The following is a 17,022-nucleotide window of genomic DNA, read 5'->3' on the forward strand; positions in this document are numbered from 1 at the left end:
CACCATTTAGCAACTTGCCATCATAAAAATGTGAAGACATTCTATTTTGGCTAATTTTTTAGGTCTGTGAGGGTCTATTTAGATTTGTGTGAATTTTGAAAGAGATTAGTTACGTAATTATGGTGTATTTGTACGGAGTTACATTAAAAATATTATAAGATACATAAATTATTTTATCAGGTACATTAATTTACATGTGTGAGAAAATGTATCTAGAAAGGAAAAAAGTGTATCTACACTATTAAAAAATGTATCTAAAATTCATGTATAAAGCGTACATATAATTGTCTAAATTCATGTAAAAAATGTATCTACATTGTTATAAAGTGTACCTACAATTTTTACTTTGCCACCGACGCCGTCACACCTACGATAACAATTCCGGTAGACGATCACACTATGTTGGATGATGGTTGGTGATGTGTTTCGTTTTAGCGTAATGGCTAAGGAGAGTGGGGAATGGGGATGTGTGTTGCTAAAGTCCAAATACTACGGAGTATTAGATACGTTAATTTTAATACTAGATATATTAAATATATCTCGTAAAAAGTGTACCTAGGATTAAAAAAAGCGTATCAACATTTTTAAAACGTGTATCTGCATTATTAAAAATTGTATATAGAATTCTGGTAAAAAGTGTACTTACGATAGTCAAAAGTGTATCTGAGATTTGGTAAAAAAAAAAAAAAAATTAAAAAAAAGTGTATCTACATTATTAAAAAGTGTATATAGAATTCTGGTAAAAAGTGTACCTACGATAGTCAAAAGTGTATCTGAGATTTGGTAAAAAAAAATAAATAAAAAAAACAAAAGCGTATCTATATTATTAAAAAGTGTATATAGAATTCTAGTAAAAAGCTACGATAGTCAAAAGTGTATCTGAGATTTGGTAAAAAAAAAAAAGTGTACCTTGTATATATATCTATTCTAATGTATATAGTGCGTTCTCACCGTTCTCACCGAGTGATCGTTCTCACCGGATCCTAGATCTATATATATATAGATGAGATGATGTAAGTCCTACTATTTTGGTTGAGTCCTTGAGTCCTCATATGGACCTTTAGATCTGATAGATGAGTGGCTAAGATTTGGGCAAAATGAAGAGTCAAGATTAAAACACAATAAAACCCTATCCCTCTCACTTGCAACCCATTTTACTGCCTCCACAAACAATCTCACTTCTCTCTTCCTCCCATCTTCCCTCTTTCTCCTATCGCTCTCCGACCAACCACCCCGCCGCCACCACCACTCTAACACCGCTGCACGCCACCATAACCCAGCGCCGCCTATTCTTCTTCTCGTCCTGCGTCGCCCATCCTGCTGCCGCCTCCCTCCCTTCTCCTTTCTCTTTTATTTTTCAGATCTGCCGCCACAGCAGACCATGACGCCGCCATCTGCCGTCACAAACCGACACACATTTTTCTCTCCTTCCATTCCCCTTTCTTTCCTTCCTCTCTCTTCGTGCAACATGGTGTTTTTGTGGGTGCTTTTGCGGGTGCAGGATGTTGACGGTGGAAGGTAGGTTGCGGCGAGATCCCATCTTTGTGGTTGTTTTTTCAGTTTTTGATTTTTTTTAGATAGTGGTGCCGTGTTGGTGGTGGTTTTTTTCAATTTTTTTTTATTAATGTCGTGGTGGGGATGGGGATGGGGATGGCGGTGGTGGTGGTTTTGGTGTGGTGCAGGCGGTTTCGGTGGTGGTGGTTATGGGTTGGGTTGATTGGTGTTGATGATGGTGGTATTTCATGGTTGTGAGATTAAAATTACACCGACATGGACTGAAGTTACACCTGTAAAGATCTAAAGTTACACTGATATGGACTAAAGTTACACTGTTCATGGACTAAAGTTAGACTCGTAAAAGGATTAAAATTACATAAATTCAAATTAATATATCTAAAATCACTATATTAGTATAAAGCTACACAGTTAAGGGTTAAAGTTATACTCTTAGAAGACAAAAGTTGCATAAACTAGGACTAAAGTTACAAAAACTCATAAAATTCTATAAATTCAAATTTATATATTCAAAACAAATTTATATATAAAAAATGACTTTAAAAAACTAAAGTTACATTTGTAAAGAATTAAAGTTACACTCATAGACTAAAGTTACAATCATAAAACAGTAAAGTTACACTCACAAAATGATTGGCTAAGAATAGGACTTAGGGACTCAACCAAAATAGTGGACTTACCTGAACCCCCCCTCTCTCTCTCTCTCTCTCTCTCTCTCTCTCTCTCTCTCTCTCTCTCTCTCTCTCTCTCTCTCTCTCTCTCTCTATATATATATATATATATATATATATATATATATATATATATATATATATATATATATATATATAGAGTGAAGTTCATATAAGTCATTTACATCCATTGAGTCCCTAAGTCTTTCTAAGGGCCTTTAGATGAAGGTAATCAATGGGTGAGATTAGATATCAATGGAGGGCTACAAACCAATCTCCCCTAATCAGCTACTCAACTCAATTAAGTTCCTCCCTAATCATCATTCATCCCATCATTAAATCATTATCACAAACCCCTCATCTCTCTCTAAATCTCACATTCACACATTCTCTCATTAAAAAAAACCCAAAAACCACCACCACCCAAAAAACCAAATAAATCAAACCAAAAATCCTCACCCACTACCACCGACCGCGACCCACCACAAGCCCACCCCAACATCACCCACCACCAACCGACCTCACCATTCGAACACCACCACCATCCTCTGCACCACCGCACTACTCTCCCTCTGAACACCATCGACGGCAGCCCAGATCCGTCGGTTAAACATTTTTGTTTTTTTATTCGTTTTTTTTCTTTCATATTTTCGTTTTAGATATGTTATTTTCGTTTTTTGTATGTTTTGCATTTTTCACTGTTTATTTATTTTGATTTTGGTTTTGTTATTAGATATGTGATTTTGGTTTTCTTTCTCTTTTATTTTTGGTTTTTTCTAGATTTTTTTTCGTTTTTCTCTAGATCTGTTTTTTCGTTTTTTCAAGATTTATTTTTTTTATTTTTTTTTTATTTTTTTTATTTTCGTTTTTTATTATTTTAGATATAGTATTATTGGTGTTTATCTTGGTTTTTTATTTTTGTAATTACATATTAATGTTGTGGGTGTTGTATATTTTTTTGCTAGGTTATACGGACTATATTTTTCAGATTTGGTATTTAATAGCTCGTCTTATTATTATATTGTCTTGTTTTATATTTTACAAATCTCGCCTTGTTAATATCCGTTAAAATTACACTTTTTTTTGTTAAAATTACAGTTTTTTCTGTTAAAATTACACTTTTTTTTTGTTAAAATTACAGTTTTTTCTGTTAAAATTACATTTTTTTTGGTTAAAATTACACTTTTTTCCTGTTAAAATTACACTTTTGTCTGTTAAAACTACACTTTTTTTGTTAAAATTACAGTTTTTTCTATTAAAATTACACTATTTTTTGGTTAAAATTACACTTTTTTCTGTTAAAATTACACTTTTTTCTGTTAAAACTACACTTTTTTTTGTTGAAATTACAGTTTCTTCTGTTAAAATTACATTTTTTTTGGTTAAAATTACACTTCTTATGTTAAAATCACACTTTGTTTTTTTGTTAAAATTACACTTTTTTTGGTTAAAATTACACTTTTTTCTGTTAAAATTACACTTTTTTCTGTTAAAGTGACACTTATCTCTATTAAGTTTACCCTCTCAATGACTAAAGTTACACTCTTTGCCTAAAGTTAGACAGACTAATTTGGACTATTTGAACAATTTGGACAAACTAATTTGGACAATTTGGACAATTTGGACTAACTAATTTGGACTATTTGGACTATTTGGACAATTTGGACTAACTAATGGAGTTATTTACTACTAAATTTGGACTAAAAATATAATATTTACAACTAAATTTGAGCTAAAATTATACAATTTTGGACTGAAAATACAAAATTTTGACTAAAAATACACTATTTACAACTAAATTTGGACTAAAAATACAATTTTGGACTGAAAATACACTATTTACGAATAAATTTGAACTAATATAACACTATTTACGACTAAATTTAGAGTAAAAATACACAATTTGGACTAAAGTTACACAATTCATTTATTTTGAGTCATTGAGATTGTGCAATTTCAATCATTGTCCACTAAAGTGTACTTTAATACATTGATAGTGTATATCTTTTATCGTTTTATGAGTGTAATTTTAGTCCATAAAAGTGTAATTTTAGTCTAAAAAAGTATAATTTTAGTCCACAAATGTGTAACTTTAATCCACAAATGTATAACTTTAGTCTACAAAAGTGTAATTTTAGTCCACGGAAGTGTAATTTTAGTCTATAAAAGTGTAATTTTAATCCAAATTGTATAACTATAGTCCAAATTTGTGTATCTTTAGTCCAAATTGTGTAAATTACAATAACTCCATTAGTTAGTCCAAATTGTGTAATTTTAGTCCAAATTTGTGTAACTTCAGTCCAATTGGTCTAACTTTAGTCCAAAAGCGTAACTTTAGTCATTGAAAGAGTAACCTTAGTAGAGATAATTGTAACTTTAATAATAGAGATAAATGTAACTTTAATGAAGACAAGTGTAATTTTAAAGGAAAAAAGTGAATTTTAAAGGGAAAAAGTGTAATTTTAACAGAAAAAAGTGTAATTTTAACGGAAAAAAGTGTAATTTTAACGTTAAAAAGTGTAATTTTAACAGAAAAAAGTGTAATTTTAATGGAAAAAAGTGTAATTTTAACGTTAAAAAATGTAATTTTAACAGGAAAAAAACTGTGATTTTAACCGAAAAAAGTGTAATTTTAACGGAAAAATGTGTAATTTTAATGGTAAAAAGTGTAATTTTAACCGAAAAAGTAAGTTTAATAGATACTAAATCACACAATACCAAGACAAAATTTTAAATACGAAAATTGACAAATATTTATAACAAGACGAATATTAACAAAGCGATATCAACAAGAAAAAAAAAGTAAAAAGGGAGATTTAAAAAATCAAATTAGAAAAATGGTAAAACAAATCAAAGATCTAGTGAAAAAAAAACAAGGAGATTTCATAATTAATAGATTTAGTACTAAAATCAAACTATAATTTGTAAGAATGCCAATAACCGGAAAAAAAAAGAACCAAAACATCAAAATTGAAAAAAAAACGAAAATGAAATAAAAAACGGGTCAATGAAAATTGATCTATTTTAGTAGATCTAAGATTAAAATAAAAAAACTCACAAATTTGAAACAATATTATATAGCAAGACGATATTTGAGAGAAAAAAATAAAAAATAAAAACAACACTCAAACATCAAGTTAAAAAAAAAAAAAAAAAAAAAACGAAAATTTAAAAAAATGACGTCGTGGCGGCGGTGGTGGTGGTGGCGGAGGCGGGCTTGGCGACTGTGGTGGTGTCCGGTGGGTGGTGGTAGGTGAATGGTGAATGAAGAATAGATGAGTAAATGATTTAGGGGGCAATAAAACGTCGTCGACGTTTTATAACAAATCGTCGACGCTTTTCATAAAAAAGACGCCTCTTACCCTTGCTCATCCTCTCTCTACCCAATTCTCTCCCAAGCAAAAAACACTAAAAAAAAAAAATTGTTGAAGAACTAACTAACTCGGTTGGTTGAAGAACTACACGAAAAATCGACATCAACAAAACAACGATTCAATGTCAAACAACGAGCAATCCACATCAAATGCTAACAACGAATCTGAGATACGTAATTACACAATCTATTTTCATTTCAATCGATTTAGTATGATTAGTGAATTAGATGTTAAGTTGATATATTGAATTACATGTTAAGTCTTCATAGAATTAGGATGAATGTAACAAACACGCCCAAACCCGTCGAAAATAGTTGTAGTCGTCAATTAGGACGTAGAAAATCAAAGTCCCTCATGGTGAGGGACGTGTAGATTCAAAGTCCCCCATGGATGGGGACGTGAAAACTCAACGTCCATCATGGACAGAGACGTGAATATTCAAAGTCCGTCATGGACAGGGACTTTGAATTTCAATGTCCACCATGGACAGGGACTTTGAATTTCAATGTCCACCATGGACAGACTTTGAAACTCAAAGTCCCTGTCCATGACGGACTTTGAATATTCACGTCTCTGTCCATGATGGACGTTGAGTTTTCACGTCCCCATCCATGGGGGACTTTGAATCTACACGTCCCTCTCCATGAGGGACTTTGATTTTCTACGTCCTAATTGACGACTACAACTATTTTCGACGGGTTTGGGCGTGTTTGTTACATTCATCCTAATTCTATGAAGACTTAACATGTAATTCAATATATCAACTTAACATCTAATTCAATAATCATACTAAATCGATTGAAATGAAAATAGATTGTGTAATTACGTACCTCAGATTCGTTGTTAGTATTTGATGTGGATTGCTCGTTGTTTGACATTGAATCGTTGTTTTGTTGATGTCGATTTTTCGTGTAGTTCTTCAACCAACCGAGTTAGTTAGTTCTTCAACATTTTTTTTTTAGTGTTTTTTTTGCTTGGGAGAGAATTGGGTAGAGAGAGGAAGAGCAAGGGTAGGAGGCGTCTTTTTTATGAAAAGCGTCGACGATTCGTTATAAAACGTCGGCGACGTTTTGCAACCGGGATGATTTATTTGGATTTTTTGGGTTTTTTATTTGTTTGGTTTTTTGGGTTTTTTTTTCTTGGGTTTTTTTAGAGAATATGGAGAAGTGAGATATAGAGAAAGAATGGGGAGATGTGATAATGAGAGGTGAATGATTAGTGATGAGAACTAATGGAGTTAATAAGAAAATTAGAGGAAGAGAGCAAAATTAGAGAATTAACCATCTTTTTTGTGTTTCATCCTATCCCTTCATTTTCAAGATCCAAAGGCTCACAATGACACTTATGGACTCACATGTAAGAGGAGGACTTACATGATCTTATTACTATATATATATATATATATATATATATATATATATATATATATATATATATATATATATATATATATATATATATATATATATATATATATATATATTGGATTTGGTGATTTTGGTTCTTATGGTGAGTTGTGAGTTGGGGGAATCTCAGCCATTAGATTAAATTAGAGATGAGTGGCCAAGATTAATCTTAGTTGTCATATAAAAACATTGTTTTTTAGTTTATTTTCTCTTTTTTTTTCTTTCTCTCCCTCTCTCTCTTCTTTCCGTCATTTACTATCTAACTGTTTCCCGCTCTAATTAATACTCCATATTACTGCAAAACCGTTTATATCCTCATTTTTAACTGCAAGCGTTTCTCTCTCTTCTATTATTCTTGTGTTATTCTTCTTCAACCGTTCGTCACCTTCATGTTTTCTCCTTTTTTTCTCTTCGCCGTTCATCATCTTTCTTCCGATTGAAGATAATTTCATGGCATTTTCCTCTTTTATTCTGTTATTTTGTTTTATTTCATGCTTTTGAATGCTTTTTATTCCTTTTTTCAGTTTAATTATCGCTAGGTTTACTTAATCGAGTACTTTAATGTCGTTATTGTGTTTATGCAGTTTCTTCATTGTAATATCATGCTGCATTTTGAATTTCTGATTTTTCCTGAAGTGATTTGCATGTTCTAGTCGTTTCTGCAGTTTTCTATTGTTTTGAAGTGATTTGCATGTTCTAGTTGAAGAGTTGTGTTGAGTATTTTACTATTGATCTCTACACACTTTACTTTTTGTGTTATTCTGCCGTTATTCTAGCGCTTAGTTTGTTGTCAAGTTAGTTGTCATGTTTTAATTGTTTACTGTGCTTTTCTAGGGTTTTGTGTTTGTTCGTGTTGTCTTCACTTTTCAGTACTTTTGTTATTCCACTGTTATACTGGTCCTATGGTGTCATTGCAGCGTTACTCTTCCTGCCATTGTAGTGTTTTTCCTGTTTTTATTTACTGTTATTCTTTTTGTGTTATTCTGCTGTTATTCTTGTGGTTTGTTTGTTTGGGTTTGTTTGTTTGTAGGTTTCAGCATCACTAATGGACTTAGTTTGTGAGGGATGGGCAATAAATATAGTGAATGAAGATAAATTGTTATTTGCTAGAGAGTTCGCTACTGAAAAGAAAGAAAAATGGGTTGGTTATTGGCCGATAAGACTGATAAGTGTTTTGAAGTTAATGTACGAGTTCGTCGTCATAATCAATCAATGTCGGCAGTTTTAAATAGCCAGGACCTAATGGAAAGAGTATTCGATCATGTAGAGACTACTTTGGACAAGAGCAATATGTCTCTTGTTTGTAAGAAATGGTCACAAATGTTCCTATTTCATAAAAGTGCGTCCGGTGTTCACGACGAATATATGAAAGTTCTAACAACAAGTCACAGTCAAGGTTTTAAGATTTTGTCAAGGGGCTCGAAAGTAGTTTCCAAACGATGCAAGTGCTACATGCTTGCAAGTGAGCCAACAAAGGCGGTGTTGCATGCTTGCCGGCATATACACGATCATGACTTGATCCTTGATGCACCTGTATCTGAACGGATCAGGCTAATTCACGAGTACTTTGATACACTCAGGGACTATCCTGCTGCTTATGATCTTGCTTACGAATTGTATTATAAGTCAGTCGATGTTGTTGACCTTGACTGACTTTTTACGTTATGTCATGTATTTTCGGAAGTACATTTTGGTTCTTTCTCGGAAAGAATGTATTTTGGGTATTATGTAATTTGAAACTGTCTCTAGTTGTAATTTGGTACGTTATTTTGTTTTATGAAGGCTTATGTAGGCCGTATGTAATTTTGAAACTGTCTTTGGATCTTTATTCAAAGAGGCTTTCTTTTGATTCTCTTTGTGTTTTTCTTTACACTTCCGTGTTCTTCTTTTTGTGTTTGTACTGTTGTATTATAACTGTTCTGTTAGTAGTTTGACTAATTGTTAGTGTTCTGTTATTCTGCTGTCACCGTACTCTCATTCTGCCGTCATTATTAAAAAGTCCAGCTGAATACCTATTTATTATTGAAAGTGATCCTTATTTTTATTTTCTCGATAGTACAGCTGAAAAATAAAGTTAAAAATCAAAACCGCAGCTTCATCAAAGTCTACTCACCCGTCATCATCAAATTCTCTGGGTCCATCTCCATCCAAATCCTCTGTCACATCTCCATCAAAGAGCACTGCTTCTCAGAGAAGGAGTACTCGTAGTCAAGAAATATGAACAACTGAACCACCCACTAAAAAAACCAAACGAAAGGCTGAGACCCAAGTTGCGAAGTTGTCGTCTAGTCCACCAAAGACTAGTAGTAAGTTGGCTGGGAAAGTTAAGCATGCGAAGGGAATTGTGATAAGTAGCAACCAACCTCAGGCTGGAGTTGCCGCATCAAATAACCCAGTGTATGTACTACTGTTATTCTTCTTTTATTTTGCTGTTATTTTGCTATTAATATGTTACTTTTCGTGTTATTTTTTGCTGCTCTCCTGTTATTTTTCTATTATTCTGCTGATTTGCTTTTGTTATCTTAAATGTTTTAATGCATTGCATATTTTTTCCCCTCTGTGTGCACAAAGTCTTGATCCATTTGTTAGTCTTTGTCGGCTGCTTTTCTTCTCAGAGTTATTGAAGCCCTCATCGAGGAGCAGAAGGAGGCTGTTAGGGAAATGGGATTCGGGGGTTTACTTGAGTTGAAGCTTTCTTCCCTCCCGCATACCATGTTCCGGGAGATTATATATTCTTTTAGAAGTGGGAAGTTTTTTGAAATATCTGAAACGGAGAAGTACGAGTTGACTGCAGATGATGTGCACAATGTGTTTGGTTTACCAAATTCTGGACCAAAATTGGATTTGGTCATTACTGGGTTTCTGGGTTCTGCAGACGCTGATGGAGAAGCTTTGAAGCGTGCTTGGCGTGAGAAGTATGGTATCGCCAATAACAAAAGTGGGATACCACTTAATAAAGGTCAGGAGACGTTGCTAGGGTCTTTGGTTGCGGATGATGAGTTTAAGAAGACTTTTGTTCTGTTTGTTATGTCGTGTTTCGTTGCTCCTGTGTCGGGTTTTGTCGTTGATCTTAGACTTCTAAGCGATGTGGAAGATGTTTCTAGGATCAAGGAAGTTAATTGGTGTCAGTTTGTCTTCTCAGACTTGGTGACTTCTGTGCGTGAAACCCTTAACGGGAGAAAAAATATTCGTTGTTGTCTAGTGTTGTTGGCTATCACCTATTTTCACCGTTATTTCTTTAGCGGTGATCAGGTGAATAATGAGCTACCACTCATTAAACATTAGGATTTTAAGTCTTTTCGTGAGAGGTTGCAGCGTGAGGCAGCTGCTGGTGCTCTGGGCACTGGGGAGCGTTCAGACGTTGCTTTCCCATTGTGTCGTCCAAACATCGTTGGCTCTGGTCAACATAGTCAACGTCGATGTCTTGTGCTGGATCTACCTGATAATATTCTTACGGATGAGCAAGTACAGTCCGCAGCTGTAACGCCCCGTAAATTTCGGACCGTTAATATATTTCGAAAATAATTTATTAATCAAATAAAATTTGATATTTAAAGTAATTAAAGTAAAAATAATTCAAAGAAATATAATTTTATTATATTTTGAAGAAAAGTATTTATTTTGATAGTTTCGAAATGTTTAAAAATAGTTCAAACGTGTAAAACTTTTTATTTCGAAATAAGGGCGTATCGGGGGGAAAATGACAATTCTATTGAACGTTGGGTAAACGAATTTGGAAATGGGTAGTATAAATATTCAATTTTCTTGTAATCTCGTGTTTAAAAACTTTGGTCTTGACGGAATTTGCTTTTGACTTACGGATTTAATTATTAGTGAAACGAGTCAAAACCGACTCGAAAAATCCCGACTCAAACCCGACTCCCTCCTTTCCTTTCTTCCTTTCACGCGTCAAACCCCCTTCCCCTTTAATTTTTTCTGATTTTCCTTGCTTCCATCGCCATCTTCAACCTTACAAAACCAAAACACCATTTTCAACCAAATTCCAAGCTATTTTGGCCATAATTTCTTCGTTTCTTATCGGATTTTCACGAAATTTACCTTTCCGGAATCCCCTCGACGAGATCTACAACTTGGTATAGTTTAATTTCAGTTTTCTTGAAGTTGTTTTAAGACCAAAATTCGGTAATTTCGGTTTTTGTGTTTAATTATTGTGTTTTTATTGTTTAATTAGGTGAAGATTTGGAAGACGAGTTCAGGGACTCGTATATTGTAGAGGATAGCGGCTAGTCGTCGTTAGGGTTTGGGTTTTGAGGTGCTAATTGCTCTTTTTCTAGCTTAAGGTAACATATTTCGAGTTACTCGACGAATTATCGTCACAATCTTTGTTGTTTTTGTATGTTTGGTGATTTTTGTTTGAATAGTAGTTTTCACATGATAAATTTGTTGCATGCATGCTTAAACTATGCTTAAATTATGCCTTTTGTTAGTTTAAATTAACAAAGTTGAATTGGGAACGATTAATTAATGTTCAGACAGTCTTTTACTAAATAAAAATGGAAAAAAATGGTGGTGTAGGGGGACGGGCAGCAGGCCGGCAGGCCCATGGCAGGCCCACGGCTAGCCCACGGTTGGCCCGGGTCGTTCCGTTGCTTGTTTCGCGGTTTTCCATGCAAAATTTGTCATTTAAGGTTTATTAATGACATAGTTAGTATGAGTACACTTTAGGAATTGAATCATATAAGTAATAAAAATTATGTTAATGGTAAAACTAGGCTTATATTAATAGTTATCACATGTTAGGATAGTTTACAAAATGAATTTGTAAATAATAGGCTCAGAATGAATTGTATAGGGATAATCGTAATGTTTTGTTGATTGTCTTGAAAATCGAGCCTTAGTCCCTTTAACGATGCGATGTCGATTAATTGAGTGATTGGTCACCGCAATTTGACCCGCACTGTCGCAGGGCTGGGGTTGCGGGTAAAAATTCGGTTGAATGAATTAGATAATCGGCCTTTTTCTTGTTTTAGGCCATTTATAATATCTCTATTTCACATGTGTAGTTAGTTGAATTTAAATAGCTTCTTATTTAGTTAGTTGAATTTAAATAGCTTCTTATTTTGTAGTAATGACCCTAGATTCCCCTAAAGCCTTTAATATTGTTAAAATTGCTAGAATTGGAAGTTAGTATTGAATTCTTATTGAGGACATTGTTGGATTTGTATGCTGAATAGACAATTATATAGCCTTTCACATGATAGAATGTTAGAATTCATGTTGGTAAGTGGGACTTTTTGCCCTCTTATGGTTAAGTGGGTGTCTTAATTGACTTGTGTGGTGAGTCGTGTGTGGTGTGGGCTAAAGTATTCAAGCTGGGACTAGCTGGGACTAGGTCCTAGGTGAGTACTTCGGCCTTCATCATAGATAGGTCTTTATAGTCTTTGACGAGTATATGTTCACTGCTTGATAGCCTTTGTGTTCCTGACTAGTGGATGTTTATCCAAGTTGGGGCATGACCTCAGTTACTTATTTTGATAGTAAGTGGTCAGCTTAAGTACTAGCCAACCCTTCGGTTGTGTCCTTAGGGTACTCACTTCACTTTGTTTTAAAAAAAGTTGTGGGTCTTGGGTGCGGTGGTGTGTATCCGCATGTCTAGGTCTCAAGTGATTTTAGGCTAGGGTTGTGTTGTCTCTTGGCCATGTTTTATTAATATTAACCGCTGAGCCAAGATACCGGTTCGATTACCTTCCCTACCTCGTGGTATAGACTCGAGTTACAAAGTGACTATTGACCGTGCTAAGAACTTATGCCTGTCTTTGATATATTGCCCTTTCTTGTATGGTGATTTTATGAACTGTAATAGGTGAGATGTAAGCCGGTTACAGTTGATAAAGTTTGGATTACTATTTGAATTATATGATTCACATGATAGTTTAGTTTGGTCAGTTTAGGGGTCATTTGTTAGAATACATGATAAGTAAATGGTTTATCAAATTGTTTACATGTTACATTACATGTTACATTAATTTTGACGATTCGTGGCTGGGAGGACTCGAAGTTACTCCCCACTGAATTGTGGCTTTCGTGTTTGTATAACATGCGATTGACAGGTTGTTGATGCTTTGTTGGGGGTCACAGACGAGCTAGTGAGCAAGGAACCTTGGACCTAGTTTTTGGCTATTCTTATAGTAAACCTTTTATCTTTTGGTTTGTATATTATTTGAAGGGACATATGTCTCCCTTTTTCTATTTTGGGTTTGTATCATTCTACTTTCTATTTAGCTGTGGCAAAGTAGTTCATCAGCTTTTGCAGGGTTTTGGCACCCGCTTCTGGGAATGTTGGACTTCTTAAGTTGGATTGGTTGTGAATGGTTTAGTTAGAAAAAAATTGTTTTGAAATTTGCAGGTTTTATCTAGTTGAACCATTTACAAACATATCCTACCAGTTTTTCCGTAGAATTTACGCATTTAAGTAATTAGATAACGCTAATTTTTTAAGGGTGTCACAGCAGCGGTCCACGTAAGCACCTGTTTGATTGTTTTTAAACGAATCATTCTAAAATGTTATTATGTTATTGTCTTTAAGTATTAGTTGTCCTACTGCTATTATTGTACGATTATTCCACTGTTATTCCTCAGTTTTCCTGCTGTCATTCCACTGTTATTCTATTTTTCATTCCAATTGTTACTCCAATGTCATTCTACTGTTATTCTACTAATACTCCACTGTTATTTATTCTCTGTTAGTGTACTGTTATTCCTTTGTTATTTTATTACTTTGCCTTTGTTATGCTACTCTTATTATTCTACTATTAATCCACTCATATCTATTCTCATTGTTAGTGTACTATTATTCCTCTGTTATTCTATTATTATTGTACTGTTATTATGTTTTAGAATTCAGTTTTAAGTAACATTTTGGGATTTTATCTTGACAGGATGTTCATCAACTTATACTGCTTAATGAGAGGGACTCTCAGATTTTATGCCGCCGATACTTGGAACGGGCGGAACTAATAAAGTCGAAGATGATGAAGAAGAACCAGCAGGCTATGCGTCAAGCACCTGCTGCTAAGTTGCCCAGCCAAGTAACCCGACGAGCTGGTAAAGAAAGCACGACTGAACAATCAGAAAAAGTGCATTCTGAAGGGTCAGAGAATTTAGTTGCCACCCCATCTTTCTTCATGGATCAAGTTATCCGTGAGTTGGACGAACGGGTTAAGCAGGTATTGGCTATGCAAGCGGCAAATAAATCGCGATCAACTGTTCCTAAAGAACCAGCTTCCAAAAAAGCTAGACATGAAGATGTCATCATTGAACCTCCATCATTTAATCTGTTTTCTCAATTTTATGAGGAGTGTGTCGGGCTTTCGGATGTGCAGTCGACTATAGTTGAAAAGAAGGTTGTTGAACATAGTCCCGTCATTCAACAAAGTGCAAAGGTGGGGACTCCACAATTGTCACCGCTCGGTTTAGATTCTATTACGACGGATATCTGTGCTGACATTCAGTTTCATTATGGAGAGCCACATGATGTTGGTGAGAAAGTAGTTGATGTGGGGGACATTACCATTGATGTGGAGGATGTTAACAATGATGTGGAGGACGTTAACATTCAAGTTGAAGACTATCTTGTTTATAATCCGCCAGATTACGTGCCTAATACTATTGAGTGTACACCGGTAGAGGTTCAAGCAACTAAAATTCCAAAGACTGATGGTTGTTTGCCTGAGACAACGGTGACGGATACCGGTGCTGACCTTCCATTGCCTAATGACACTCAACATTCCACTCAAATTGGCAGTGAAGCATTTGTGACTGCAGAAGAGGAAGTAGCGGATATGGTGATGTCTTGTCATGTAGACTTGTTGCTTGGGGCTGCGTCTGAGATAGATAAATCTGATAAACAGGATGTCGAGGTTGTGTTGGAGGCTGGTAGTGTTATTGGTGAGGCTGTCCTAGAGGACAATGGCGTTGCTGGGTTGAATGCTCCTAATATCGGTACAAGTTATTTGTTTGCACTCTGCATACATGAGGAGCTACTTGTTGTCTCAGTGCCTCGACTTTGGATGCAGCTATTATTATGGTACTGTGGATCCTCAGCTAGTTGTCCTGTCAAAATCAATGATAACAATGGGACATGTTTTCAACCCAATGCTATCCAAGAGGAAAGAAGTTGCAGGCTACTGTTTCTTGAATGATCATAACATTTCGCAAGGATAAGACCTCGTTTTTATTTTTAAAATTTTCCGCTTTCTGTTTAACATATTGTTCTGCTTTGTGTTCTTCAAAAATATATTTATGTGACTCTTATTTTCCTGTTTTTTCGGTTTTGAAGGGAGAATCTTGTCACTTGGGGTGTTAATAGTTACCTGAATCGAGAGGATATGGAATCCATGGTTCCAAAGTCAATGATAATGCTTGGTGTTGTGGACTGGTGGTCCCTCTTTCTTAATGATACTTGTATAAGAGGAAGTCCAAGTCGACTTTTCTTTGGGATGGGTGCAACGGTTAGTTATTCTATCTTATGGTGTCTTTTTACTTTATTTATCATTTTGCATCACGTTTCAACTCTTTTCTCCACTTTGTGTTTAGAGTCCATTGGGGCGAATTTGTATGTCGTCGAAACATGAGAAGGCTTCCAGGAGTGATTTATGTGCGGAAGTCATATTGTCATTTACTGTGTTTGTAAAGAACAACAAGAGAGATTGTGATCTTAATACTGATATGGTATGTTTCTGTACTTGTGTGTATTCTACTATTATTCTATTGTTACTCTACTATTACTCTACTGTTATTCTGATGTGTTTCTGCTTTTTTTTAAACCACATAATTAGTAACAATTTTTTTGGCCAAATATTTTCCCAGATTTTCATCCCAATTCTTTTGTATGAGCACTTTAGCTGTTTGTGCATCAACTTCAATGCGAAGAGGGTTGAATATCTTGATAATGTATTTCAAGAGGCGTTGTTTGCTGATGATCAACAGCCGTGTGTACGTTTGGTGTATTGTCAAACTGTTGTAAGTCATTTTATTGTGCCTAATTTTCTCTTAGTGTTTTGCCTAGTTTGTTTAAGTATTGTTACTAATTATGTTTTCTTTTTCTTTGGTTTTTTGAAGCTGAGCTTGATGTCTGATTTCCTGGTCCAAAAAGGAGTTGCCCGAGGCGGGGAGGTTAAAGATTATAAAATTGTCAACGTCCCTTTTACCTGGCAAACCGCTGCGATTGAAAATTTGGACTGCGGTGTATATACGATGTTGCACATGCTCTTTTACCGTGGAACTGTTTTTGATTGTGACTTGGGTAATTCTGATTCAAGAGCCCTTTACCAAGCTGAGATCGCTGTCTTGTTGGTGCTGTCTGATATGAACGATTCCAGGGAAGATGTGTTGAAAACTTTGGAGGAGTTGAACAAGACGAGAAAGGAAACCCTAAGTGTGCTTGAAGAGAAACAGCGTATTGAGGATACGGAAGCGAGGGGTTCTCAAAGCGCTAAGAAACGTCGTGGTTCTGGCAGGGTGAAAACTGTTGGTAAGAAGGTTAAGACGACGCAGCCTGTTGTCGAGCCCGTCGCTTCTCCTACTGTCATTGATAGCACCAAATTCTCTATAAACACCCCTACCGCCACCGTCAGTGGGGAAGCATGGGTGTGGATAGCACCGTGAGCCCAAAGTCGGCTTTGGGTAGCCGTAAAAGGGTAAGGCGGACGATGGGTCAAGTTGCTCTATGGATTGCGGGCCGGAGGACGACGTAGTTTTGTTGCGGTGTCGGATTTGTTTCGGAAGAACAAAAAACAGTTCTCTAAGATGCTGAAGGTGCGGAAGCAAGTGGTGGACTTTGTTCTTCGTGAAGACGCTCACTTGAAAGAAGAGTATGTGTCGATTTTCATTTCTTTGATTGTCGTGTTCCTGTTCAGTTAGTCTTTCTGTTTCCCACTGTTATTCTGCTGTTAATCTGCTGTTATTATGCTGTTATTTTGTCAAACTAGTATCAGTAATTCCACTGTTAGGTCCCTTTGTTATTCTGCTGTTATTGAACTGTTATTCTACTGTTATACCACTATTTTTCCGCTGTTAGTCCAGTGTAATTCCACT

The 17,022-nt window shown here is 35.2% G+C and overlaps 1 protein-coding gene and 1 long non-coding RNA gene across 2 annotated transcripts; both read left to right on the plus strand.

Moving 5' to 3' along the window:
- Positions 1–10,902: 10,902 nt before the first annotated feature.
- On the plus strand, positions 10,903–13,219 carry LOC141598298 (uncharacterized). The gene is made up of 3 exons (XR_012523405.1): positions 10,903–11,060; positions 11,159–11,267; positions 13,038–13,219. It is a non-coding gene; the product is annotated as an uncharacterized LOC141598298 (long non-coding RNA).
- A 2,314-nt stretch (positions 13,220–15,533) lies between these two features.
- Positions 15,534–16,593, plus strand: LOC141601615 (uncharacterized). The gene is made up of 3 exons (XM_074421909.1): positions 15,534–15,657; positions 15,796–15,948; positions 16,048–16,593. Exons 1-3 carry the CDS (start codon positions 15,544–15,546, stop codon positions 16,591–16,593), a joined length of 813 nt encoding a protein of 270 aa, XP_074278010.1. The 5' UTR covers positions 15,534–15,543.
- Positions 16,594–17,022: the final 429 nt, after the last annotated feature.

The sequence above is a fragment of the Silene latifolia genome, chromosome 9 (genome assembly GCF_048544455.1).
Source record: "Silene latifolia isolate original U9 population chromosome 9, ASM4854445v1, whole genome shotgun sequence".
Classification (NCBI taxonomy): domain Eukaryota; kingdom Viridiplantae; phylum Streptophyta; class Magnoliopsida; order Caryophyllales; family Caryophyllaceae; genus Silene; species Silene latifolia.

Excerpts from the sequence above, each read along its gene's own strand:
- LOC141601615 (XM_074421909.1), top strand. The coding sequence starts at position 15,544 with ATGTCGTCGAAACATGAGAAGGCTTCCAGGAGTGATTTATGTGCGGAA. Across the intron at positions 15,658-15,795 it reads GTGATCTTAATACTGATATG|ATTTTCATCCCAATTCTTTT; the intron begins GTATGTTTCTGT and ends ATATTTTCCCAG. Across the intron at positions 15,949-16,047 it reads TGGTGTATTGTCAAACTGTT|CTGAGCTTGATGTCTGATTT; the intron begins GTAAGTCATTTT and ends GGTTTTTTGAAG.